This window comes from Peromyscus maniculatus, chromosome 16 (genome assembly GCF_049852395.1).
Source record: "Peromyscus maniculatus bairdii isolate BWxNUB_F1_BW_parent chromosome 16, HU_Pman_BW_mat_3.1, whole genome shotgun sequence".
Lineage (NCBI taxonomy): Eukaryota > Metazoa > Chordata > Mammalia > Rodentia > Cricetidae > Peromyscus > Peromyscus maniculatus.
The window spans coordinates 66799962-66827762 of NC_134867.1; the positions used below are offsets into that span (position 1 = coordinate 66799962).

Consider the following 27801-nt stretch of genomic DNA (forward strand, 5'->3'; position numbering starts at 1 on the left):
ACACTCATGAGAAACTAGGACTACCTTCCCCAGAGTTTTGAAACTTAAACAGTTTACATAAAAATATTAGTATTAGTAATAAAGTAAGATATTACTTTATTACATTGGCGCAATGGTTATGAATGAATTTGACTTTCCTTCTTTATGATGAAGTACTTGACCTGTACTTACTGTTGGGAACTGAATTAGTTCCTTAGTAATTTTTTTGTTTAAAAAAAGACCAAACATTTTACTCTACATTCTTGCTGGAATCATAGAAATTAGCCATGTACAAATGCATCATCAGATACATATATATCTCCGGGAGATATATGTGGAATATTATTACCAGCAAGAACTTAGAGGTGATCTACAGAAACAGTATTAGATAGTGAAGTGTATAATTGGTTAGTAGTAAATAATTTTGATGAAACTATTATTTATTTTTGAACTGGGATTCTATTATCTTGCCCATGCTATTGTAGAGCTCAGGATCCTCATGCCTCATGTTTTTAGAAATAGTCTTCTCTGTCTCATCTATTGAGTTGAGGGATTATGGGTGTATGCCATTGTACTTGACTTCTCAGACATTTTGAATCATAGAACTTGTGAAATAAATGATTTAAAATAAATGTTAATTTTTATGGTGAAAGGCTAAATGACATTCATCGTTTTTGATGATTTCTTATATTAAGTAATTCTACATATTGATATTTATTCTGACCAAAGGTATTGAAACAAAGACCAAGATTTGTAGCTCTGAAGAAGCAACCATCCTACATTGGAGGACATGAGGGTTTAGAGTTGAGAGACTATCAGTTGAATGGTTTAAATTGGCTTGCTCACTCTTGGTGCAAGTAAGTGTCTTCTGAGTTATCTACTTACATTGAAAGAATGAGACTTCCCTATCTTCACAGGTTACTAAGTCCTTTCTTTAAATGTTAAACCAGTTGTCAGTTTCCTCTAATAACTACTTAGGGGAATCAGATTTCCACAAGCAAAACAGTATTTGCTTGAGGTTTAGTGTTCAGGGAGCAGCACACGTCTGGTTTGGGGTCTGCAGCAGGCATCATAGAAACATTATTTCACTTCATTTTTTTTTGGTTTTTTTCGAGACAGGGTTTCTCTGTGTAGCTTTGCGCCTTTCCTGGAGCTCACTTGGTAGCCCAGGCTGGCCTCGAACTCACAGAGATCCGCCTGCCTCTGCCTCCCAAGTGCTGGGATTAAAGGTGTGCGCCACCACACCCGGCTTCACTTCATTTTAATGTGTTCATGGAGGCATGTCAGAATGGAAAGTGTTTTGAGAGTTTTTAGAATCTTTTCACATCCTTAGATTCACAGCCCTGACTCTAGGATGTTAATGGTTTCTTGATGGTGAGATTCCAGTCCCTTAGATTGGCTGCATAGACAGTGCACTAAAAATTGGTTAGAGAGGTAAGAGGTTTAGGATTTATCTCTAGTCAACCAATATATTGCCCTGATTGTTGATAAGTTACTTTCTATTTTAATTTTTCAGTCTACTCAAGGGTGTGCTTTAGTTTTTGTTTTTCTGTTGGTTTTGAGGCAGGGTCTCATATGGTCCAGCTGACCTCAACCCCACTCTGCAGCCAAGGATGGCCTTGGCTGATCCTCCCCTTTCACCTCAGGTGCTAAGATTATAGGTGTACACCACCATGCCTACCTAGGGAAGAGATGGTTTCTGCACAGTATCATCATGCTTCCTTCACAAGGTACAGAAAGCTGCAGCTGGTAGAGGCATGGGGTGCCAGGTCCCTTACTGCTGTCACATTGTCTTTCCATAGTGTACATAATGAGGAAGGACATGGATGGGATTAATGGTAACACCAGACAAACTCTAGGCGTAAGAATAGATTTTATAAATACATAATTTAGGGATGATTTCTGTTAATAAAGTTTGAGTTTAACTTACTTGATGATTACAATTCTTAAATGTTTTTATTCAACTGGAAAAAAACTTTATGTTGCCATCCACACTATTCCTTGAATATTTCTCTGTTCTCTAGTTTTTTCTAATAACCACTCAGTCCTCTACCTTTTCCCTGCCTCCTGTGGTCCCTATTCTTGAGTCCACAACTTTTTAGGTTGCAGCTTAGCTATATTTTTTTCACTTTTGTTCTTCCTAGATACTTTTTACTTAGTAACATCTGTAGTCTACTACTGGTAGATGAATTGCAATATTGGCTTTGTAATTAACTAAGACTAATAATATTTAATATTAAAACAAAATCTAGCCTTACATATTAGTTATTCATTTTATGTTTCCTATAATGTTACTGACATGTATTTATTAATGTATGTTGCTGATAGAATTAGTGTATTGCATAGAACGCCTCTTACAGTTTCAGTCTACACAACTTCATATAAAGGGGAGCATATGGTATGAAAACAGTTCTTTCATGAATTTAGATCTTTATTGCATACATGGATTTTTGTTTTTAACTTTGTAGAGGAAATAGTTGCATACTTGCTGATGAAATGGGCCTTGGAAAAACAATACAGACGATCTCGTTTCTCAACTATTTGTTTCATGAACATCAATTGTATGGACCTTTTCTATTAGTTGTACCACTTTCCACTCTCACTTCCTGGCAAAGGGAGATTCAGACATGGGCATCTCAGATGAATGCGGTGGTTTATTTAGGTGACATTAACAGCAGAAACATGGTAAGTTTTTCTATAAATTTAGAAGGGTAGACAAATTTATCTTTTAGTATAAATGTTTTTTTTTTGTTTCCATACTTTTAATTCTAACATGTAAGTAGCCACAAATAAGTGCCTACCATATGCTTAATTGGTTATAATAAAAATAAAGTTGTGGGGCTAGTGAGATGACTCAGTGGGTAAAGGTGATTGCCACCTAACCTGATAACCTGAGTTTGATTCCTGGCACTCACAGGGGAAAAGGGGAAAGCTGACTCTCTTAAATTGTCCTCTGACCGCTCGCTGCATACATACAGATATACACAAACAAAATAAATATAATAAATTTGAAAATCATACCTGGTTCAAGTATAGTTGGATATATATATATGTTATATATATGTATACATATATAAATGTACATACACACACACACACACACACACGCACACACACCTACACACACCTACACACACACACCCCTATACCATTTTTTGGCCCAGGCTAGCTTTGAACTCGGAATCCTTTTGTCTCAGTTTCTTATGTACTAGCATTATAGACATGTGCCACACACACATGTACAAGCACACTTACACATGGACATATTATGAATGTATATGAATTACATTTTTCTTTTGTTAAAAATTTCAAATATTCCTGAATAGTTTGCGGAGTGTAGTGGATATTCATATATACCCTTCTCAAGTTTTACCATTTTAACTGGTTGCTTATCTGTTTTCATCTGTACTTCTATATATTATTCTCTTTGCAGTTATGTGAGATAAAACTTAGATGCTATATCTCATCCATAAATGTTACTTGTAGTTAGTTGTTTTTACTCTTTGCTCTTTGACTCTTTTGAGGGGGTGGGGGCGCCACTCAATTCCCAAATAAATTACACACAGAGACTTTTTCTTACTTATAAATGCCCAGCCTTAGCTTGGCTTGTTTCTAGCCAGCTTTTCTTAACTTAAATTATCCTATCTATCTTTTGCCTCTGGGCGTTTACCTTCCTCTATTTCTGTATACTTTTCTATACTTCTTATTCCGTGGCTGGCTGTGTAGCTGGGTGTCTGGCCCCTGGAGTCCTCCTCCTTATTCTGCTCCTTGATCTTTTCTTCCTAGATTTCTCCTCCTATTTATTCTCTGTCTGCCAGCTATTGGCTGTTCAGCTCTTTATCAGACCATCAGGTGTTTTAGGCAGGCAAAGTAACACAGCTTCACAGAATTAAACAAATGCAGCATAAAAGAATGCAACACACCTTTGCATCATTAAAACAAGTGTTCTACAGCATAAACAAATGTAACACATCTTAAAATACTTCACAACAGTTACTAAGTGAATTATTTGTTTCACCAAATGTGGGAACTTTACTTTAGTGAAAGGAATATAATAAAATTAGGTTTGCTCCATTCTTTTAATAAAATGTTTTAGTTCAGCATACCTAATGTTGGATTTTATAAAGAATTGCTAACTGTTATTACATATGTATCTTTTTGTGTGTGTCTTTTAAATGACTTTTTCATTCATTTTAGATATTTAAGTAGAAATATAATTTATTTGGTGGCTCTCTTATATTTGTCTTTAAAATTTCATAATAGATAAGAACTCATGAATGGATGCATCCCCAGACCAAACGGTTAAAATTTAATATACTTTTAACAACTTATGAAATATTATTGAAGGATAAGGTATGTATTTCTTATGTTAGTGTTTCCTGTTTAGTGTCAGTGTTCCTGTATCATGTGTTGTGGTCAGAATGAAAGGATATTTAAGTCATAGACTAGGTCTGCAAACAGTAACCTTGGGGCTTTTAATTTTTAAATGGCCATTGAGCTGAGAATTAATTTTATATTTTAAAAAGATTTTAGAGGAGTTCCTTAAAGGGTTGTATTGAAATGATGTAACCATGCACATTGGTCTGCAAAGTCTAAAATATTTCTTATCTCGTATTTTTAGAAAAAGTTTACCAATTCTTACTTAGGTGGAATTTATTTGTTAGTGTAGTTTCATTTCTGTTACTTTGTACTGTGATAGAACACTGACCAACGACAATGTCGGGGAGGAGGGGGTTCATTCCCTTATGTCATCATAAAGGAAATCAGGGCAGAAGTTCAAGCAGAGACTCTTGGTTGAAAGCATGGCGAAGTCCATTTGCTGGCTTGCTGTCAAGTTCATACACAGCGCAGGATCCCCTACCTAGAGATGGTGCCACCTATGGTGGCCTGAGCCCTCCTGTAGTAATTAGCAGCCAAGGCAAGCCAGTCTGATCCAAACAGTTCCTCAGACTACCAGGACGTTATCTAACAGTGTTAGTGAAACTTACATCACATCTTTGTAACTGTTGTCTTATTTAATTCTTGCCTGTTTGTATTTGCTATTTCTACTTTATTGAAAAGTCAGTTTTCAAAAAGTATCACGAACTTGTCTAATAATGTAACTCAGCTATTAATAGCAGAATCAGGCTTGTCTCTGTTTCACATCTCAAGAGACCTAAATTCATGTATTAGAAAGCTGCTATTTATAGAAGTCATGTGATTAATTATACTCACACTTGGAGCATGACACTATTTGAAGTTGGCATTTATAGAGACCTTTGTTGGGTTTAGACTAAAAATTGTGAATAAAGTTTTGAGGTGGTAATATCAGCTTCCTTCCTTTTTACTCATTGTATAAGCTAATACAGACTGATATTCTCCATTTTCTATTGGTTAAGTTAGTCATTGAAAAAATTTTATTTTGAATGGTAAGTTACTTGATTTGAGGATTACAGTTAAGTCTTGAAACATTCATTCATTCATTCATTCATTCAGGTTCTTTAAGACAGGGTTTCTCTGTGTAGCCCTGGCTGTCCTGGAACTTACTCTTTAGACCAGGCTGCCTTGAACTCAGAGATCTGCCTGCCTCTGCCTCCTAAGTGCTAAGATTAAAGGCATGTTCTACAACACAACAAAAATATTTAAATGATAATTTCTAATTTTATTTATGCATTTGCTTATTTATTTCTGGTTTTTCGAGACAGAGTTTCTCTGTGTAACAGCCCTTTTTGTTCTAGAACTCTGTAGACAGGCTGGCCTCGACCTCACAGAGATCTGCCTGCCTCTGCCTCCCAAGTGCTTGGATTAAAGGCGTGTGTAACCACAGCCAGGTTTAGTTTCTAATTTTAATTCGCTTTGTTTAGTAATCTTCAGTTCAAATCAAATGAGAAAATTAAATTTGAATTATTTCTCTAAATATATTAACTATTCTTTTGTCATTTTAAGGCATTCCTTGGTGGTCTAAACTGGGCATTTATAGGTGTTGATGAAGCACATCGATTAAAAAATGATGATTCCCTTCTGTATAAAACTTTAATTGATTTTAAATCTAATCATCGTCTCCTTATCACTGGAACTCCTCTACAAAACTCCCTGAAAGAGCTCTGGTCGTTGCTACATTTCATTATGCCAGAAAAGTAAGACAACCTGGGATATACATAGTTTTATATGCTTAGATTCAGTTGGGAAAAAATTTAGGGCATCAGGTTAGTGATTTAAATGATAATGGGTCACAGATCACTAAAATTGAAAAAAAAATGGGGTGGAATAATTTTTGGACTTGTAATTTGAATTTTTAAGTTCTTAGAGATAAACTGCAGTGTATACACTAAAAAAATGTTATGTGTTTGAGTGTTTTGTCTGCATGTATATATATATGTATGTATACTATGTACATTCAGTGCCTGAGGAAGCCAGAAGAGGGCTTGATTTTTCCTGGAAGTAGAGTTAGTGGGTCTGGGAATGGAACCCAGGTCCCATGAAGAGCCAGCAGATTCTCTGACGTGCTGTGTCATTCCTTTAGCCTGATAAATTTTCATTGAGTTTTCACATATGCAAAATATACCTTGCTTGGAAAACTAGAATAATACTGTTCTTTATATTTAATAGGATAAGCTACAATACCCTCAGAGTGTGCTAGTAATCTTACTTTGTAAGTGAAAACTAGACCAGGAAAGGCTAAATAAGTTGTCACAGGTCACATACCCGTTCTTTCTCAGTGTGTCTTGAACTTTATATGGTGTTTTTGAGAAACATTTTAGTGACAACTCTGTGTGTCCTTGGATTTAACTCAAGAAGTCATCACAACACTTATGTAAGATACAAATTATAACTTTATTCATTTCATCTTTTGGTGGAATTCTGCAAGATGAGCCTCACACATCACACCTGCTGGGGAAGCAGTCTACATGAGCTTGATCTCCAGCCCTTGTTCTGCTTTTTGTTTTGAGCTAGGGACTCCCTGAGTTGCTCAGGCTAGCCTTGAAGGCACTCTGTATCTCAGGTTGGATCATACATAGTCACTCATATCTGCATATGTATACATATATACCCACACATAAATATTTATATTTGTGTATGTATGTATAGGAGGGACTTCTTGAGTGGGAGACTTTTAGAGGTGATTAATTTTAGCTCTAATACACAATTTTGCTTATTTTCAGTAACTGTTTTTTAAATTTTTTAGGTTCTCTTCATGGGAAGATTTTGAAGAAGAACATGGCAAAGGCAGAGAATATGGTTATGCAAGCCTCCACAAGGAGCTTGAGCCATTTCTGTTACGCAGAGTTAAGAAAGATGTGGAAAAATCTCTTCCTGCCAAAGTTGAGCAGATTTTAAGAATGGAAATGAGTGCTTTACAGAAACAATATTACAAGTAAGCTGAATACAGAACACTGAATTCAGAGTTACCTGTATTTGTCCTTATGGTGCCCCACTTCCTCACATCCAGGGTCTTAGAGTTGTAGGAACTCATATAATTTCAGAATAAGTTTATTCTGTGGCTAATTATAATTAGTAGGTAGCTTTAATGCTGGGTCCAAAATTAAAACATTGTCTTAAAAGATTTATTTTTATGTATCTGAGTCTTTGCTTGCATGTATGTATGTGTGTCATTCACATCTTGGTGCCTTTGGAGGCCAGAGTAGAGCAGAGGGTGCTCTGGAGCTGGAGTCACACAGTTGTGAACCACCGTGTGGGTGCTGGGAACTGAACCCAGGTCCTCTGCAAGGGCAGCAGTGCTCTTAACCACTGAGCCATCTCTCCAGTCCCCAGGCCGTGTTTTTAACACATTGTTATGTGCTCTCTTAGGTTTCATACTTTTTACCTTTCAACAAGCCTAGTGTGTTCAGTAATTGTGATAATTGACACAGTTAAAGAAACCTGAGCCGGGCGGCGGTGGCTCACGCCTTTAATCCCAGCAATCGGGAGGCAGAGCCAGGCGGATTTCTGTGAGTTCGAGGCCAGCCTGGACTACCAACTGAGTCCCAGGAAAGGCGCAAAGCTACGCAGAGAAACCCTGTCTCGAAAAACCAAAACAAAAAACAAAAAAAACCAAACAAACAAAAAGAAACCTGAGACAAAATTTTAAACCTTTTTTTTAAGAACATGAACAAGTCATATTTTGTGTAAGTTCTTTGTCAAATTTATTTAGTGACTTTTCAAAGAATAGAAACAAAAATATGTCCTAACATCTATTCTAATATTTAATTGTATTGCAACTCTATTTGGAATCTTTAATAGTTAAATTTTATGGTGAAAATTTGTATATATCCTGCCCTTAAAAGTGGTTTATTGAAGGTGTTATGGTGCACACTGATCAGATATGGGAGGTTATCAGAGTGAGATTGAGATTGCATATCCATCCAGGTGCTCAGAGTTGTAGGCAAGCCTGGGCTGTTGGGCATGACCTGCATTGAAAAGTACTACCAGGTACCTACGACTTAGTTTAAGTTAATTAGTACTCTGGTTTCTTCTATTTCTCCAGTTACTTGTTCTTTTCACTCATGTCAGAGGTAGTTTTTTTAGCCATATTTTTTCATTATCTAATAATTTTTTAAAATATTATTACCCCACTTTAAAATTTTAAAGGTTTTTGATGTCAGTGTTCAATCAGATTTTCCTGTGTTACCTCAGACAGTAAATTGTGCTTCATTCAGAAATGAATAGGATCTTTCTATGGCAGTTCAGTGTTGCATTTGTGGGTTCTCCTTCCTCTCTTTTTTCCCCCTTAAAATTCCTTTGATAAGGAAAACAGTTTTCTGGGTAAGTTTTTTTGTACAGTATGGATTTAGCATAGTATATACTTCTGGAATGTTTAAAAATATTCCCTTTATTTCCTGTAGATGAGGTGCTTGTTTAGATTTGGGTGTTTGTTTATGGAGGGAATACTTTGTAATGGAAAAGGTAATATTCTTATTAAGTATTGTTTGTGGTTGTTGTTGTGTTTGGAAAAATGGGAAAATTTAAAAAGTGAATTTGTAGAAGTTAGAAGGAGAAAGATATAACCCCGTAATTCTTTCAGTACCCATTATTAATTATAAACTTGTTCATCTTCTGGGTAGTTTCTTGTTACTATGGTAATAAAATATGGTTGTGAATTTTATATGTACCTCCTGCTGGGGTGGTGGTGTGGTGGTGGAGACAATCTTCTCAGATGCCCAAATTAGCCTTGAACCTAGGTGAAAGACTGCCACAAATTTCTCTAAAAAGTTTTAGAGTATCTTCTCCAGAAAAACACAGGAGAAGTTGTCAATATAGTAAAGTAAGTTTTGTGCCTTTAAGACCTCTTACAGAATCGAGCATTGCACATGGACTCCTTTTTGCTTCATAAGTTCAGGCAAATGCTGAGTAACCAGTAGAAAAGAAAGATAATAAAAGAATATCTAGATAATTTAGGGGCTTTAAGTTAATAATAAATAGGTAACTAAAGTAGGTTTTGGTGAGCACTGTATGTAGTTTGAAGTATTCCCCCCCCAAGTTGTATGCGCATTACATAATTACAATTTAGAGAGGACAGTATGACTAAAATGAAAAGATGTAGTTCTAAAAACTTGTCAGATGAAATGAAATTTGTAAGAAGATTGATATAGTAGACTACTCACTGCTCCAGAAAACTCAAGAAAAAAGAATTAATGTATTTATTATATGACTTTAAGCCTTTGTGTGTAGTTGATGGATCAGACAAGTTATGTTTTTTTTTGTTTTGTTTTGTTTTTTAAGTCTTTTACATGAGGTTCAGTCCATCCTATATCTAATCATGGGCTTCAGAATGGTGAAATTTTGATTTGGTTCTAGTGTTGTTTTTTAAGCTTTCAGAATTTGTCTTGGTGATCTGCTGAACATTGTTTGTGTGACTTTTGTTTTTGAAGATGGATTTTAACTAGGAATTACAAAGCCCTCAGCAAAGGTTCCAAGGGCAGTACCTCAGGCTTTTTGAACATTATGATGGAGCTAAAGAAATGTTGTAACCATTGCTACCTCATTAAACCACCAGATAATAATGAATTCTATAATAAACAGGAGGCCTTACAAGTAAGAATTTTTAACTATTACTTTTGGTAAAGCAGAATTCTAAGAATATTTATTTCAGATTTAGCTTAAAATGGCACAGTGATTTAATATATTCATCAGAAGTTCTCTTTGGGTAATGTTTCTTTTAAATAATGGTCTTGGTTATTTTTTATATTTATTTTTTATATTTATGAAAGCTTTAAAGTTATAATTTAAAAGCATAGTCTTCCAAGCCAGTGGGTTGTAGTGATTTATCAGACAAAAATCCCTTAGTACTGCAGATGGTACTCTAAAGGAGGGCTCATCTCCATAGATCCTACCCATCCATTACTGTTGGAAGACGTTTGTAATTCACAGTAGTGCATTGAGGGGTGAGAATCGTTGAATTAAAAAGAATATGTTTGCTTGCTCTTTAAAATATTGTTTGTTTAATTGCTGTTTTTTTGTTTGTTTTTTAATGTATGCTTGTTTTGGTTAATATTTGGAGAAATAGTGAAATGCCAGCAGATAGAACGAGGCAGCACCATTCTCCTGCTGAACAATAAGAGGGCAGTGCTGCACGGACAGGGTGGTTTTAATTTTGTAATAGGGTAAAATGGGAAAAGTCCTAGAAAATTTGAAAGCTAACTAAATTTCTCTTCAGCATTTTGAAGAACTTAAGTTCTCAATTGGAAATAATTGGAGGAACTACATTATTAAGTACATGATTAGGTGGAGCACTGTACTATTTATTTCTTTATCACATGTTATAATAGTTTTAATTTATTGTTTCTTTAGCACTTAATCCGTAGTAGCGGAAAATTAATTCTTCTAGACAAGCTGTTAATTCGCCTAAGAGAAAGAGGCAACCGAGTACTCATTTTTTCTCAGATGGTGCGGATGTTAGATATACTTGCAGAATATTTGAAGTATCGTCAATTCCCTTTTCAAGTAAGCATTTCATTGTCTTTAAGTTTCGTCATGTTCTTGAGCTTATTTTGTAGAACTGCTTTTGAGATTATTTTGCATATAAATTATATTTCTCTTAAACATATCTGCTTAGAGGATTATATTTGCCACTGTTCTTTCTCTAAGAGTTTCATTTTTTTCACCAATTTTTATTTTAATTCTGTCTTTTATGTTGTATATTGTTAAAAGCTGGACTAAGGCAGTGTTTCTAGGTTAAGAATCTTTGTGAATTAACCTGAAGTCTGAGGAAGGAGAAGCCGTCCTTGGACACACTGCCAGGATGGTACAGGTTCTGATGATCTGTGTACTTGTGGTCAGTCTGATCCGTAGTTTGCTGAATAAAACTAGAGAAGGGATCAGATCAAAGTAGGCTTATGTCCTTTCTGTCTACTTAAAATTCATGTTGACATTTATTCCGTGAATTAAAGCCTACACTGATGAGTGTTTTAATATTACAGTCAGGTCCTGTTTTCAGTACTTTAACCTCTAATAATTTCATCAGTTGTGTTTGAATGTGTGCTTGGGTGCTCTCATGGAGGCCAGAGCCATTTCTTCTTCCACATTCATGTTGGCTTCAGGGGTTGGACTCAGGTCCCTAGGCTTGCTTTGCAAACACCTCTACCTACCAAGTCATCTTACTGTCTGCTTGGAATAGTACCAGTACAGCAGACATTCAGTATACACACTACTAAGTGGTATATATTTAATGTAGGCAGAAGAATCAAATGGGAACATGTACACAGTCTATGTGCTGTTGAAGCTTACGTTGTGGTATGTTACCAATTTCAAAGTGGAAATACTACATCTGTTATGTGTTGTGAAAGACAGTTACTGGGAGATATTAGTACATAAAAAAAGTAGTAATTTAAGGGGAGCAACAGTACCACTATTTGTAATTAAACACCTGCTTCGTGCTGTACCAAGTGGGAAAATGTACAGAAATTCATCTAAAAGCTCCTCCAGTCCTCTGCCCAGATCTCCTCTCATTACTAGATTACTTCCCAGATGGAAATATTTTGTTGTTGTTGTTGTTTTGAGACAAGGTTTCTCTGTGTAGTTTTGGTGTCTGTTCTGGACCACAGAGATCCACCTGCCTCTGCCTCCTGAGTGCTGGGATTTAAAGGTGTGCGCCACCACTGCCTGGCTGGAAATATTTTTTAATTTATTTAAGCCATGCCAAAATAAATGATACATAAGCATTCTAGGTTTTACTAATTGTAATTTTTATTTTAGCAGAAAAAAAAAAGTGATTCTTATTTCATGTTTAGACCGCTTCATTTGGGAGAAAGTTTAGACCACTTCTTTCAAAACCAGTGAGAACGAGTTCCTTAAATGTTTTTCTTGGGCCTGGAGAGATAGAAAAGAGAAGCCAATGAGGACACCTCCTGCTATTTCAGAGGACCCGAGTTCAGTTCTTAGTACTCATTTTGGGTGGTTCACAACAAGCTGAATCTCCAGCTTTGTGGGATTCTACACCCTCTCTGGCCTCTGAGGGAATTTGCATGCATGTGTACATATACATAGTAAAAAATAAAATTAAAACAAAGTTTTTAGAGTTAAAACTACATTTATAATATAAAAACATTAGTAAAATTCTCAATCCTTTTATTCTCTACTCAGGCTTGCCTTGCACTCACTGTGTAGTCATGGATTACATTGCTTGTATCTCCCTCAAGCACTAGGCATGTACAGTCATGCTTGTTTTATGTCGTGCTGTGGAAAGAACCCAGGGCCTTGTGCATGCTAGCTACATGACCGCCATTCTTTCTATTTTTTTTAAGATAACAAGGTATTGCTCATGCTGGCCTTGAGCAAGATCCTCCCACTTCAGCCTCCTAAGATGCTCCAGTAGTCCCAGGTATCTTTAAAGATCAGTGCTGGGGGCTGTTCAGCAGTTCAGAGCATGTGCTGCTCTTGGAGGACCTGAGTTGGTTGCTAGCACACATACAGGTGACTCCTCTCCACTGGAAGCTCATCCCACTGATTGGGCATTTTCTGCTGGCTTTCAAGGGCACACAGAACCACACATGCACACACAACCAAAAATAAAAGTAATCTTAAAAAATTGTAACTTTAACATACATTATCTTTTCATTTTCCAAGAAAGTCTAACATGAGGAAAGTATCGAGGTCTGGGAACAGAAAGGAAGCTGTACAAGCTCAGTGCCAGGAGGTGGAAAAGTAGGATCTGGGTGCTCAGTAGCTTTGGTAACAGACTGGAGGAAGCAGGCACTAAGTTGTCAGTGTGAGATGTGAGAAGCCCACTGTTTTGTAAGAGTGGAGGAATGGAAGGAGGTAGGGCTGTAATATATGTAAAATTAAATGTAGTTGAAAACTGTTTTGAAAAGACCTGTTTTGCTGGTCATGTTATTGCACACCTTTAATTTCAGCACTGGGGCGACAGAGGCAGTCAGATTGATGTGAGTTTAAGGTCAGCCAGGGACAAACAAACAAGCAAACAAAAACACTAAACTTCTTTTACCTCTACTCTGCTTGAAACTTAACTAAGTCATACCCTAGATTTCAGTTTAATTGGTTTTTGTTTAACAGATTAAACCCCCCAAAAGTAAAGCTTATCAAGCAACCAAAAACGTACTGTCTCCTCTGCTTTTTGTGACACTGAGTCAAGTCAGTGCCTTGTACAGATAGGAAAGTGCACTTCCACAGAGCCACACTCCCAGAAACCTGAAACATTTTTGTATGTATTTTGTATTATAATATCTTCCCAAATTTTTGTCTTTACTGTTGTAGATAGTGTCTTAATTTTTTTGTTGGTTTTGTTGCTGGTTTACTTGGTTATTCATCTTGATTTTAAGGAGAATTTCTTTAGACTTTCCACCCCCCCCCCCCCCCCAGCTGAGGACTGAACCCAGGGCTTGCTCTGCTACTGAGCTAATTGTCCAACCCAGCTTTTCATCTTTTCTTTCTCTTTCTTTCTTTCTTTCTTTCTTTCTTTCTTTCTTTCTTTCTTTCTTTCTTTCTTTCTTTCTTTCTTTCTTTCTTTCTTTCTTCCTTTCCTTTCCTTTCCTTTCCTTTCCTTTTTCCTTTCCTTTTTCCTTTTTCCTTTTTCCTTTTTCCTTTTTCCTTTCCTTTCCTTTTTCCTTTCCTTCCCTTTTTCCTTTCCTTCCCTTTTTCCTTTCCTTTTTCCTTTCCTTTCCTTTTTCCTTTCCTTTCCTTCCCTTTTTCCTTTCCTTTCCTTTCCTTTTTCCTTTCCTTTCCTTTTTCCTTTCCTTTCCTTTCCTTTTTCCTTTCCTTTCCTTTTTCCTTTCCTTTTTCCTTTCCGTTTTCCTTTTTTCCTTTCCTTTTTCCTTTTTTCCTTTCCTTTTTCCTTTCCTTTCCTTTTTCCTTTCCTTTCCTTTTTCCTTTCCTTTCCTCTTTCCTTTCCTCTTTCCTTTCCTCTTTCCTTTCCTCTTTCCTTTCCTCTTTCCTTTCCTCTTTCCTTTCCTCTTTCCTTTCCTCTTTCCTTTCCTCTTTCCTTTCCTCTTTCCTTTCCTCTTTCCTTTCCTCTTTCCTTTCCTCTTTCCTTTCCTTTCCTTTCCTTTCCTTTCCTTTCCTTTCCTTTCCTTTCCTTTCCTTTCCTTTCCTTTCCTTTCCTTTCCTTTCCTCCCTCCCTCCCCCCTCCTCCCCCTCCCTCCCTCCCTCCTCCTCCTCCTCCTCCTCCTCCTCCTCCTCCTCCTCCTCCTCTTCTTCTTCTTCTTCTTCTTCTTCTGTCTCTCTCTCTCTCTCTCTCTCTCTCTCTCTCTCTCTCTCTCTCTCTCTCTCTCTTTCTTTTTTTGGTTTTTCGAGACAGGGTTTCTCTGTATAGCTGTGCGCCTTTCCTGGAACTCATTTGGTAGCCCAGGCTGGCCTCGAACTCACAGAGATTCGCCTGGCTTTGCCTCCTGAGTGCTGGGATTAAAGGCGTGTGCCAACACCATCCATCCAGCTTTTCATTTCTTAAGCAGTCATTATCTCTGAATAATGATTACATTTGTGCCAATCCTTAGAGCTATTTTTTTCCTGACAGTACTGAAAATTATAATGGTCCAACAATGATTGTAACACTGGTTATGAATAAATTTCAGCATATTAATTTTTTTCTTGATATCAATGGAGATTAGTACTAAAATGATTTATTGCATGTTATTAGCTGTTAAAAAGGTAAATGCCAACAAAGCAGAGCTTGGCATATTGCTTCCAAAATGATACTTAATGTGTGAGCCACTGAAAGCATGGCTCATGGGCAGCAGATGTAGCTCAGGTGATAAAGTGCTTGCCACACATACGTGAGTCTCTGGACTTACTCCTCAGCATTGGAAAAACAGAAAAGAAAATGGATGGATTGGAGTAGCAAGTTAGTTCTAGTGTATAACCAATGGGTACTTAGGTAACAGCCCCTTCCCCATGCCAGGGATTGAACCAGAAGCCTCACATACATTGGGCCAATGCTCTCTACTATGAAGTCCCACCCCAAGCTCAGTAATAGCTGATGTTTAATAGACGCTTCACTGACTGCTGTGCTATTTTCTCACTGGCTCTGCTGTACTGCCAAAGAAACAGGGAAGGGGAAAATTGAATCACTTGCCTGAGTTGAAGACGCCACTCATGGAGGCTGCTTGACCAGATTCCACCTTTGAGACTTGAGCATCATCAGAATTAGCTAGATGGTGTTTGCTGAACTCTAGCAGTAGGGTTCTGGTTCAGAAGATCTGGGTTGGGCTCTGTAACCACAGTTTCTTTGTGCTCAGGTGGTTCCAATGCTGTTACCTAGTAAGCACACTGGACTTAGTGATTTTAGTTGTTTAACATTTGACTGTGGTTTATGAAGTATTTTAATTTGTTTTGTTCTAGAGATTGGATGGATCAATAAAAGGGGAGCTGAGGAAACAAGCTCTAGATCATTTTAATGCTGAGGGATCAGAGGTATGATTGCTTTTAAAATTATACATTTTGTTTTAATTATTTTGTTTTGCTTAGTCACCATATGTCCTTTTTAAAATTTTTATTTTGTGTGCGTTGGTGTTTTGCCGTGGGTGTCAGGTCTTCAGGAACTGGAATTACAGACAGTTGTGAGCTACCATGTGCTGCTGGAAATTGAACCTGGTTCCTCTGGAAGAGCAGCCAGTGCTTCAACCACTGAACTATCTCTCCAGCCCATGTCCTTGGTTTTTGAACGAGTTGGTGCTGGCCTGCTTTCACTAGCTTTGAGTTTGTAGTTTATGCTAAATCTGATCTGTCACTGGCATTTTAACATATTATAGTTAATGTACTTCAGTAAAAATTAGCCTTCTGTCTTTAGAATTTGTTGTGTGACTTGTATTTTTTAAGAAGAAAATTACTCTCCTATTTCAACCTCTTCTGTTTGTTGGAAGTAATAAGCACTATGTTGAATTTTGTGTTTGTTATTATTACATGGGTTTATGTTTTGAAATCTTGTTGGTTGATCCTCATAAAGGTTTACACATTAGTTACTATCATTGTTATTATTGTTGTTTACATTGTTGGAGATCAGGCCCAGGGCCTTGTGCTGCTAGGCAAGTGCTCTCCCACAGGAGCATCAGTGTTGCCTTTCAGTTTAATAGTGCCATTGGTGAAACACCTTCAACTCAGAAAATCAGTTGTAAAATTACTTTGAGTCTGATACTGGTAACAGTTTAGAAGATCTAAAATTTTGTATATTTAAAATTCCTTGTAGGATTTCTGCTTTTTGCTTTCTACAAGAGCTGGGGGTTTAGGCATTAACCTAGCCTCTGCTGACACTGTTGTTATATTTGATTCTGATTGGAATCCGCAAAATGATCTTCAGGCTCAAGCAAGAGCTCATCGAATTGGACAGAAGAAACAGGTATTTTAATTCGTTATTTGACTGTTTTGAATATTTTTCTTCTTTTTCAAAACTACTGTGTAGATTTGACTAAGGCAATGGGAAGATCATTGAGACCCAGTCACATAGCTTTTGATGAGCTGCAGGAAACCCAGAGTCTGATAGAACTGAGAGAACTTTATGCCAGGCTCTGCATTCTGTTTAGATTGTAAACTAGAATGAATGTGACCTATTCAGTATAAAAACTTCGTTTGTTAGCTTGTTTATTAACCTTTGATGGTTCAAGTAGTGGGTATACAAGGTTCTCCACACACAATTGCCAGCGCCAGTAGACTGATTCTGTACAGAACAAGGTGGTCCTAATTCTTTGACCAGGATGAATTTATCCAAGCATCAGCCTTGTTGATTTGGTTAAAGTTTGTTCATAGTGGAACTTCAGGGATAGCTCACACAGCTTTGTTATCTGTGTAGTGTCCTAGAATGTACTTAAATATATAACAAAACTTAAATATGTAAACATATATATATATTTATAATACATATAAACATATAACAAAACATTATAATCAAAGAAACTGTATAATGACAGTTTTTTTTCCCCACTAGATAAATCATAATTTAAAAACAAATCACTCCTGGGGGTAGAGAAGTGGCTCAGTGGTTAAGAGCACTGGTGGCTCTTCCAGAGGAACCTGGAGAACAGAGTACTAGCACTGAGACACATAGCACCTTCAAGAACACAGTGATCAGTTTACAGCTGGAGGTGGAGTTTGATGAGACAACAGCATATCACAGGAAAGTCAAGTCCCTTGAATATGCTTGTGTGGGAGCTAAGTGATGGGAAGCACCTGACTCACCCATGGCGGTGTGGGCTGAAGGAGTCGTGACCTGGCCATCCCTGAACTGCCTCTCTGCCAACCAGACCACTCAACTCAGTACCATATTGTCTCATTTCCCTGACACTTTGTATAAAACACCAGTTGGGATTATGGAGTCAAGTGGCACCAGCCTGGGTCCAATTCCCACTGTGTGTATGGTTTGTTGTTAAAACTATTCAAAGTGTGCTTTTAGGTCAATAAAGCAGAGCTAAGGCCAAAAAAAAAAAAAGTATGAAGGAAGGATGCATTCAATAGTTTTTTTTTTTTTTTTTTTTTTTTAAATAATTTATTTTTATTTCGTGTGCACTCATGTTTTGCCTGCACACATGTCTGTGTGAAGGTTTCTGATCCCCTGAAACTGGAGTTACAGACAGTTGTGAACTGCCATGTCGGTGCTGGGAATTGAACCCAGGTTCCTCTAGAAGAGCAACTGGTGTTGTTAACTGCTGAGCTGTCTCTCCTGCTCCTCAAATAGTTTTATAAATGGCAGAACTTTAGCTTTCTAACAGTGTGTTAGAAAATTTAAAATTTTTGGTTTACATTTGAGAATTTGGAAATTAGTAGAGGATGAACTATCTATGTACTGCCATCTGGGCATTCAAGTTAGAGAAAGACCCTTTTTACTGTGGCTGCTTCTCATGCTTGCCTTTATAGGTGAATATATATCGTCTAGTTACAAAGGGATCAGTTGAAGAAGATATTCTTGAAAGGGCCAAAAAGAAAATGGTTTTAGATCATCTTGTGATTCAAAGGATGGACACCACTGGGAAGACAGTGCTACACACGGGCTCTGCTCCATCCAGGTGGGCACTTCACTACAGAAAAGCCACGTTAGGGGTCACCTAAACTCATGTTTTCTGACAGTGTCCTGTATTTAGTGCAGTTAATTTTTATACTTACTTTTTAAAGATGTTTAGACTGGTTTGTGTTAGAGGCATACATACAGATACTTGGCTTTACCATTGCATATTGATGATCCAGAGACATTCTCCTAATTTCTGTGTCTCAAGTTTCTTAGTTTTAAAATAACTTTACCCATGTGACTTCCTCATCATTTATAAAAATGACTATACTGAATATGCTCTGAAAATATTGCTGTTAAGATTGAGTTTTTGTTTTTTCCTGTTTTCAGTTCTACCCCCTTCAATAAAGAGGAGTTATCAGCCATTTTAAAATTTGGTGCTGAGGAGCTTTTTAAGGAGCCTGAAGGAGAAGAGCAAGAGCCCCAGGTTAACAACAGTTATATCAGAATATGTGCTGTCTTTTAGATAAGGGAAAGACTCCAGTTCATTTAAACATTTCCTTTTAATACAGGAAATGGATATAGATGAAATCTTAAAGAGAGCTGAAACTCATGAAAACGAGCCAGGTCCCCTGACTGTAGGAGATGAGCTGCTTTCCCAGTTCAAGGTAAGTCTTTCTTTCCTTTCTCCGTCACTGCTGATTGCTATGCGGTTGAGTTAATATTTTGATATCTTTAAACAGAACTAACAAGATAGTTTTTATGTTAATACAAAAGTTTGTGCTCAAACTGTCAGCACCTGATGAGGCCAAGTTGTTTATGGATGATGAAATTCATTGTGTGAGATGGGTTCCTAATTCACAGCCAGAATTATGCTCAGCAGATAGCATCTTCCACATATTTAGGATAATACATGAATGAATGTATTCAGGTTTCCATGACTGAAGACTCTCAGCTGATTTGTTTGTTTGTTTGTTTTTGTTTTTTTGAGACAGGGTTTCTCTGTGTAGCTTTGGAGCCTGTCCTGGATCTCACTCTGTAGACCAGGCTGGCCTTGAACTTCTCAGATGATTTTTTTTTTAGATAATATTTTTTTTATTCGTTGGAAATTTTATGCATTTATATAATGAATTTTGATCATATTCTACTACTACAACTCAAATTCTCCTGAGTGCCCCTCACTCTGCCTCCTTCACAACTTGGATTTTTATTGGAGCAGATTTCAACAAAAATTAATTGAAAAATTATCAAAAATAAGAACACTGCAGTAGGCTGGAGAGATGGCTCAGAGGTTAAGAGCACCGACTGCTCTTCTAGAGGTTCTGAGTTCAATTCCCAGCAAACACATGGTGGCTCACAACCATCTGTAATGAGATCTGGCACCTTTTCTGTGTACATAATAAATAAATAAATCTTAAAAAAATACATCTTTTAAAAAAAAAATAAGAACACTGCAGCAGCAAATGAGTCAGACAGAGTAAGTAACCGCTGTACCACTTGTAAACGCCCCTGGCTTGCTGAGGGCTGACACAACATAAATCACCTGACTTCAGGGGGTAGTTGAGCAGTGTTCAGTTTTTTTTTTTTTTTTTTTTTTTTTTTTTTAAAGCAAGTTCCTTGGCTCAAGCTCAGAACCAAAAATGACAAACAAATTCCCCTGCATCTTAGCCAGTTTCTGTGAGTGGGAGTTCTTAGGGATTAGTTGGCATTTGTTCATTCAACAGGTACTAATTGTAGTATCTGAATACCAGGGACTTAGAAGTCAGTCACTCAATACTCTGGAGGCTAGAGAATGGACTGGGGGTGGGGCAATAAAGTGGAAGACAAAATGAAATAAAAGGTTTTGAAACTGAGTCAGGTGGTGGTGGTGCACACCTTTAATCCCAGCACGCGGGAGGCAGAGCCAAGCAGATCTGTGTGAGTTCAAGTCCAGCCTCGTCTATAGAGTGAGATCCAGGAAAGGCACAAAGCTACACAGAGAAACCCTGTTTCGACACCCACCCCCCCCAAAAAAAAAAAAAAAGAAAGATTTGGAAACTGTCACTCTGGGCTTGATCTAACAAATTGTTTTTCCTGTAATTACATTGCACTATTTGCCTTTGGTTAACTGCTTGTGGGGGAGAGGCAAGAAAAGGGGAGGATGGATTCACAGCTGAGTAATAACTAGAATAAATGCAGATGACTTAAATACCAGTGCATTGGTACTCTTATATGGCTAGCTACCTATTGAAGCTGCCTATTTGTCATTTATTTATTTATTTATTTATTTATTTATTTATTTATTTATTTATGGTAAGGACTTACAGAGTGCGTGCATGCTTGTCTGGAACTTAGCTTCTGACAACCACTTTTTCAGTACTTTGGTTACAGATATGTACTGGCATGCCTGAGCACATTTAATATTAGATAATAAATACCTTCACGCTCTTTATCTGTATGAATAGTAGGCATAAGTTTTCTTGTCTTCATTCAGTTATGTGTCAGTCTTCATATATTAGCTTTGATGAGTGTTGGCAAAATATCTTCTTAGAACTTTAAATGTATTAAATTATCCTCACAAAAGTTAGTTTCTATCCATTACTTTAGAAATGGTCTAGAAACTTAGTTATTTATCTAATGCTCTAGGAATCTGTAGGCTACTCTTCATGTTCTGTTTTTATGAAAGGGGAGAATCATTCTTTGGCACTTAGTAGTTCATAGACTAGTCTCGGAATTCCTTCAGAATATCATACAGCATCTGACTAATACACATTACTGTTTTCTTGTTACTTTGTCAACTACTAGTTTGTTGTCTGCCCTGAGTTCTGTTATTAATTACTAGTAATGCTGAATAACAGCACAGAGAATCATTGCAGGAAGGAGGAATCGTAGAAGTCAGTTGGTTTGGTTTGATCTACTTTGCTCTAATGAAATAACTAGATAATTAGCAGTGATAGTTTAATTTATAGTCATTGTCTTGAGATATTTAGGTTTTTGTTTTGTTGTTCAGATAGAGGGGAGGGGTTTTGAGGTTGGCCTCAAACACTTGGCATTAATGATTCTTGTACTTCATCTGGGGATACTAGCTAGGGTTGATCATGCCAGGTGCAGTGGTGGCTGATGCGTAGGTTTTAGTTCTATCTTCTGGCATTCTACTATTTCTCATTTAAAAGAATAAATATGTGACTGAGGGTTAAATATTGTCTGTTATACTTACTCTGTTAAAATTCTGGAATTTATCAGGTTGCCAACTTTTCAAATATGGATGAAGATGACATTGAATTGGAACCTGAAAGAAATTCAAAGAACTGGGAGGAAATCATTCCAGAAGATCAAAGAAGACGGTTAGAGGAGGAAGAAAGACAAAAGGAACTTGAAGAAATTTATATGCTCCCAAGAATGAGAAACTGTGCAAAGCAGGTGACTTTGTAATTTTAGAATATTGTTATAATATCAGTATCACATTTATAGTGAAATGCTCTTTTTCTTTGGTTTATGAACGGTAATGATTCATAATTTTGTTTTCTTAATGTCTTTGATAATTTGCCTTATAAAATGAGTTGGAAAGTGTTTCCTTCTATTTTAGCAAATTATTTAGATCTGGGAGTTTTTCTTTATTAAATGATGCGATTATTGTCAGGGAAACTATCTTGGCCTGTGATTTTTGTTGTTGGAAGATTTTATCTGACTTCCATTTCTTTTATGTATAAGAACTGTTACGAGATCTTTCTTATTGAATGAGTTTGATAGTTTCTTCTGAGGAATTTGCCCTTTTACTCCATGTTGCTGAATTTGCAGGTATGAACTTAGCAACATTCCCTATTATTTTTATGTCTTTAAGGTATTGAGTCATGAATGCTCTTTCATTCCTAATTAATGTTGGTAACTTTTTCTTGATCATTCTAGGCACAGATTAATCAGCTTTATGTATTTTTTAGTGAACTAGTTTTTTTTTTTTTAAGATTTATTTTTTATGTATACAGTGTTCTGCCTGCACGTACCCCTGCAGGCCAGAAGAGGGCACCAGATCTCATTACAGATGGTTGTGAGCCACCATGTGGGTGCTGGGAATTGAACTCAGGACCTTTAGGAAGAGCAAGCAGTGCTCTTAACCTCTGAGCCATCTCTCCAGCCCCCTGAACTAGTTTTTTGTTTCGCTATTTTATGTTTCTGTTCTGTATCATTTCTTTTGATTTTAATTTGTTCTTTCTTACAAGATGAGTTTAGAAACTAAATTGAGATCATTCTTCACTATTACCACATCTAGTGCTATAATTTTCTTTTAAACACAGCCTTTTTTGAATCTTCCATATTTTATCATCTGTGGGTGTTTCCCTTTGTTCACATCACTGTATTACTTCTCACTTTGGCTTCTTTGATCCATAATTTAATTGGCAGGTTTTCCGAAGATGTTTTTTTTTTTTCTTTCACCGTGGAAGGTCAGAAACTTTATTCATAGGGCTTGTTGCTGCTTAGATGGTTATTAGCCACCATGTGGTTGCTGGGAATTGAACGCAGGACCTCTGGAAGAACAGTCAGTGCTCTTAACCACCGAGCCATCTCTCCAGCTCCCCCCCCCCCCAAGATATTTTTAATATCTTTTGGAAAAGAAAAACACTCAGTACTAGATTTCTTTTTTCTTTTATTGGGATATTACATTTTAAGATTGTCTTGATTACTGAGTGTTTTGGCATCTTACTACATTTTGAATAAGTGAGAAACTTCTGTTCCTTGTTGTTCCCCCAAAGGAGTAGAATCGAGTCAGTAAGAATCTTGAGGCTTGCTACCCATCCTGGAAAAGTCGACTCCTGCCTTTTCTTAGGCTTACTCTAAAAGTCAGTTTCACAAGTCCTTCACCCTGCTGGTCTTTATTAAATGCCCAGCATAGGTTTTTGGGGTTTTGCAGGAGCCCTCGCACACAGGTGTCTTGTGTTCTCAGGTTTGCTAATTCTCACCTTTAGTAAATTGCAGCTGGCTTAGTTCTTGTACCTGCTTTTATAGTCCTCGATTTCCACCACCTGTGTCCTCACAAATGAGCCATGGTTCAAATTTCTTTTCCTCTTGGAAATACTTTGATTTAGATGTTGAAGTTGTTCTGGGACTTAGTTTTGCTATATGTTTAAAGTTATATCTTTATAAATTAGGTTTTCAGTTTGGGTGGAAACAGTGTCCCTACCAACTTCTTACACAACAGGCAGAAGTAACATTACTATAAATGGTATTTCATATTTGTGCTTGTTTCTGCAGACTCCAGTTACATTTTTTAAATAGTGAACAGGAAGCATAGCAAGACATTAGTTCTTTTGAAAGGGTAAGATGAAATTAAAACAATTAAGAATGTACTGACTTACTTAGTCTTTAGCACATAAGGCTTTGGAAAAACTCTAGAGATTCAGTTTATGGTTTGTCATATTCATTAAAAATAAAATGTTACAAAGAGGTATTCATGTGCTGTGTTTTTTTTCCTTGAAAATATTTGATCAGCTTATTTAGAAAAGCAATGGAGGATGATATTTAGATGGAAAATACTTAAAAGGGAGAAGAATCTGATTCCCCAGATATATCCCTAACAATGCTGCTGTAACATGCATCACCACAGCATTTCGAATCGCCATTACTTGGCACATGAGCTAATTTTGAACTTCTTTTCTTCCCTTTATAACACACGTTTGAATAGCTTCTCAGCGTTCCATTCTGTGGATTACTGTCTACTTCCTCTTTAGGAAATGCCTGAATTCCTTTATTGTTCCTTATGTAAAGAATTTTACTGATCAATCTCCTTCATTTTCTGAAGAAAAATGCCTAGAAGTGATGTGTTTGGGTCAGCAGAATGATGACGTTTGATGTTTATGATAGAATATTGCCAAATTATCCTGTTTTAATTAAACAGCAGACATACAAGAATTGTACCTATTTCTAACATTGCAGATAGTGACCATTATTGTTTAGTGTTTATCAAGTAGATACATTTAAGAAGAAATTATATTTCATTATTTTTCTTTTAAGTATAACTGAGCTAATAGAGTTTTGTATTTATGCCATTTAACTGATTGCCAATTAATAGCCATTATTATATTTTTCAGAAAGCTGATTATTTTCTTGTTGCTTTATAAGAATTCCTCAAACACGAAGTTCAGTAGCCCTTTATCATTACGTGTTATATAATTCTCTATTTGATTATAGCTTTTGGCTTTGAATATATGCCATATGTGGATTAATTTAAATTTTTTTTTGGTTTTCTGAGACAGGGTTTCTCTGTGTAGCTTTGCGCCTTTCCTGGAACTCACTTGGTAGCTCAGGCTGGCCTTGAACTCACAGCGATCCACCTGGCTCTGCCTCCCGAGTGCTGGGATTAAAGGCGTGCGCCACCACCGCCCGGCAAAAAAAATTTTAACATTAGGTTTTTTTTAATTTATTTTTTACATTCATGATATTATATCCTGATACTACTGTCCATTTGTGGGGTTTTTCCATCACACAAAACCGAAATTCTGTACTTAGGAAATCATTGCTCTATATTCCTTTCTTTTCTGTCTTGAGATAACGTCTAACCTTTCTGTCTCTATGAATTTGTATATTCTGTATTTTTCATGTAATACAATTCTATAGTATTTGTCCTTTTCTTGAATGTAAAAACATTTTATGTGTAACTGCAGGAGAAATAATACTCAGATAGCCTGAACATAAAAACAGGTTATAATTTAAAAGTCCAGGGTTATTTTAAACAGTAAAATATTTTCTCTGTAGAAAATAGTATAAATGATAACATTTCCCAATAAGCCCTTTTAAGCCAAATGATAGCTGAATTATACATATAAATATTGCTTAGATTCTGGGATACAGAAGAAATTAGTATATGTGCTGTCTAAGCAAGCACTTTTCAAGTTTTTATAGTAAGTTCACTGTGTTTATCTTTGTCCATAAAATATAAGACTTCTTTACTCTGTATTTGGGGATATTCTTGTTTTTGTTTTCCAGATAAGTTTCAATGGAAGTGAAGGGAGGCGGAGCAGAAGCAGACGGTACTCTGGGTCTGATAGTGATTCAATCTCGGAAAGGAAACGACCGAAGAAACGTGGGAGACCACGCACCATCCCTCGGGAGAATATTAAAGGATTTAGTGATGCAGAAATTAGGCGGTAAGAGGACATAAGACCATTTTGCTAACTTGGTGTTTTTAGAGCATGAAACTAAATATAAAAACAAGATTAAAGGGTTTTAGAGGGTAAAAATAAATATTTGGAGAGTTCTGCTTTTAGGTACTGATTATAACTTTGAAAAAAAGGTGTAACATCTAATGTTTGCATGTTATTTATTATTACACCACTTGAATATTAAAATTGTTTCCTCTTATTGTGGTTTAGAATGATCCCTTTGAAGAAAAAAAAGTCATTTTAGCACAGTTCATACTACATTTATGTTTCCCAGCATTGCTAAATTTGCAGGTGATTAATTTAGCTCTGTATTTTTCTTGTTTAACTTTGAGGTGATTGTTCTTTGAAAGTAGCCATGCATTTCTGGGGCAGGGATGGAACTCAGCAATAATACTCAGGCTTTGCCTGTCTAAGAACCTGGGTTGCATCCTCAGTGCCACAAAACAAAACAAATATAAACAAAAAACAAAAAGAAAAAAAGAGGAAAAATAACAAACAAAAATGTTGTCTCTGATATGGGCAAGTAAAAGTCAAGTCAGGCTGGCTGTGAGGATAAGCCTGCCTCTGTTGAGAGTATACTTGTCTGCACATGCCTTCAAGGGAGTGAGAACAGCTTAGCTTATGGAGTACCTTCACCTGTAAAGTCTGATAAAAGCTTGTTCATTTTTGTGTTTTATAAGTTTGTTTCTTTCAAGTTATTTTTAACTCTTTTCCTTTAAATCATAGACCTGACAAAGTTCTTCCTCATTGTTCCTACAAGAAAACTAAATGCATTGTTAGTTTTCATTAAGGGAACTTTTATGACCATCTGATTTGCTGGACTTTGTGTCTTTAGTTGAAGAAGCATTTCATCTTCTACTTTCTGGATGTTTCCCTCATCTCTCAACCACTTAAGTTGCTTTGTTGTGACGTAATTTTTTGTTTTCCATTGTTGGTATAAGGATCACCTGAATTAACCCTTTGAGTAAACCTTGATCAGCTTTAGGAGTGTGATGAGGCATAGTGGTTGGTGAGCATTCTGGAGACACTCCACTTGTGGTAGCTTTGAACCTTTTTTTTGTCTTATGAAAATAATAAAGTAATTTCTAAAATAAAAATTAGCTTCTATTGTTTTATTTATATTGCTATCTTAGCTGCTTCTTGGGTGTTACAATGTTTTATTTGGTATAACTTAATGTCATAAATTTATAGCTTAGTTTTTTCATTCTTTTTTTCTTTTCTTTTCTTTTTTTTTAAATCAGGGAACAGTCCTTTAAGTTTTTACCAAAAAGTGTTTTGGTTTGGTTTGATTTGGTTTTTATTTTTTTGACACAGGGTCTCAGGCTTCCCTTGAACCCCTTTATCCCCATGCCTCCACCTCCCCAGTGCTAGCACTGTAGACGTGCACTCAAGTAGTTTCTGTTTTTATATGCATTGTGAATGCAGAGGGGTGTGTGTCTGTGTCTGTGGTTATTGTTTTTGTTTTTTACAGTACTGGGAATCAAATCCAGGGTCTTTGTGCATTCTCGGCTAGCTCTATACCAATGAGCTACATCCCCAGTCCACTTAAATATATATGTGTGTGTGTGTGTATAGTATATATTATATACATACATAATACATATATACACGCACCCCCACATATATATATATACATATATAAACATTTTTTTTTATAAAACACATTTGAACCAAACATTTATTTTCTGTTAGGTTTATCAAGAGCTATAAGAAATTTGGTGGCCCTCTGGAAAGGTAAATACACTTGTCATTCTCACAAGGTTATAAAATGTGTAATATATTGGCATGTTTATTTGCTTGGTTGCCATTCAGTTTAGCTACTTGATTGAATTTGCTTTAATGAACATTTTTTAAAAATTGGTAGAGACCAAGTTGCAGGTTAATTATTAAATATGTTTGTATGATTTTAAGTTTCCAGAATTTTCTTGTCTTTAAATCAATGTCTGCAAAACACACCTTAATTTGCAATTTGGCAACTGTAATGCATTTTTACTTTATCTTATTTTCTTTTTCCTTAACTACTTAAGAAAGTGTACAGATTTACTACAGAGGGACTAAGTTACTAACCTAACCTGGCTTTTTTTGTATTTTGTAGTAGTAAACTCACTGAATACAGAGCATCAAAGACTCAAATTAGTTTGTTCATTTCTTTCTCATAAAAATTCACAAAATAGAGATAAATTCAATTTTATTTTGAGCTGGATTGCTTAAAATGCAACAACATTTGCATGGTTATTTTAGATAATGGAAATAGTGTTGAATGTTAATCTATCAGTTCCACGATAATACAAGTTTCAGGACCTTTTCATTTATAATTTTCATAAAATT

General features: G+C 36.3%; 1 protein-coding gene across 4 annotated transcripts in view; it reads left to right on the forward strand.

Moving 5' to 3' along the window:
* Chd1 (chromodomain helicase DNA binding protein 1) overlaps nucleotides 1-27801 on the forward strand; it is an 82665-nt gene that overhangs the window by 35056 nt on the left and 19808 nt on the right. For all 4 annotated transcript variants that reach the window (XM_076552993.1, XM_076552992.1, XM_042261965.2 and 1 more), the window contains 15 exons: nucleotides 709-836; nucleotides 2448-2664; nucleotides 4243-4332; nucleotides 5905-6095; nucleotides 7145-7333; nucleotides 9828-9990; nucleotides 10747-10899; nucleotides 15748-15819; nucleotides 16592-16741; nucleotides 18253-18401; nucleotides 18731-18827; nucleotides 18913-19008; nucleotides 21563-21739; nucleotides 25298-25458; nucleotides 27166-27207. In XM_076552993.1, the coding sequence (XP_076409108.1) occupies nucleotides 709-836; nucleotides 2448-2664; nucleotides 4243-4332; nucleotides 5905-6095; nucleotides 7145-7333; nucleotides 9828-9990; nucleotides 10747-10899; nucleotides 15748-15819; nucleotides 16592-16741; nucleotides 18253-18401; nucleotides 18731-18827; nucleotides 18913-19008; nucleotides 21563-21739; nucleotides 25298-25458; nucleotides 27166-27207 (2075 nt within the window). The remainder of the gene's footprint in view (nucleotides 1-708; nucleotides 837-2447; nucleotides 2665-4242; nucleotides 4333-5904; nucleotides 6096-7144; nucleotides 7334-9827; nucleotides 9991-10746; nucleotides 10900-15747; nucleotides 15820-16591; nucleotides 16742-18252; nucleotides 18402-18730; nucleotides 18828-18912; nucleotides 19009-21562; nucleotides 21740-25297; nucleotides 25459-27165; nucleotides 27208-27801) is intronic.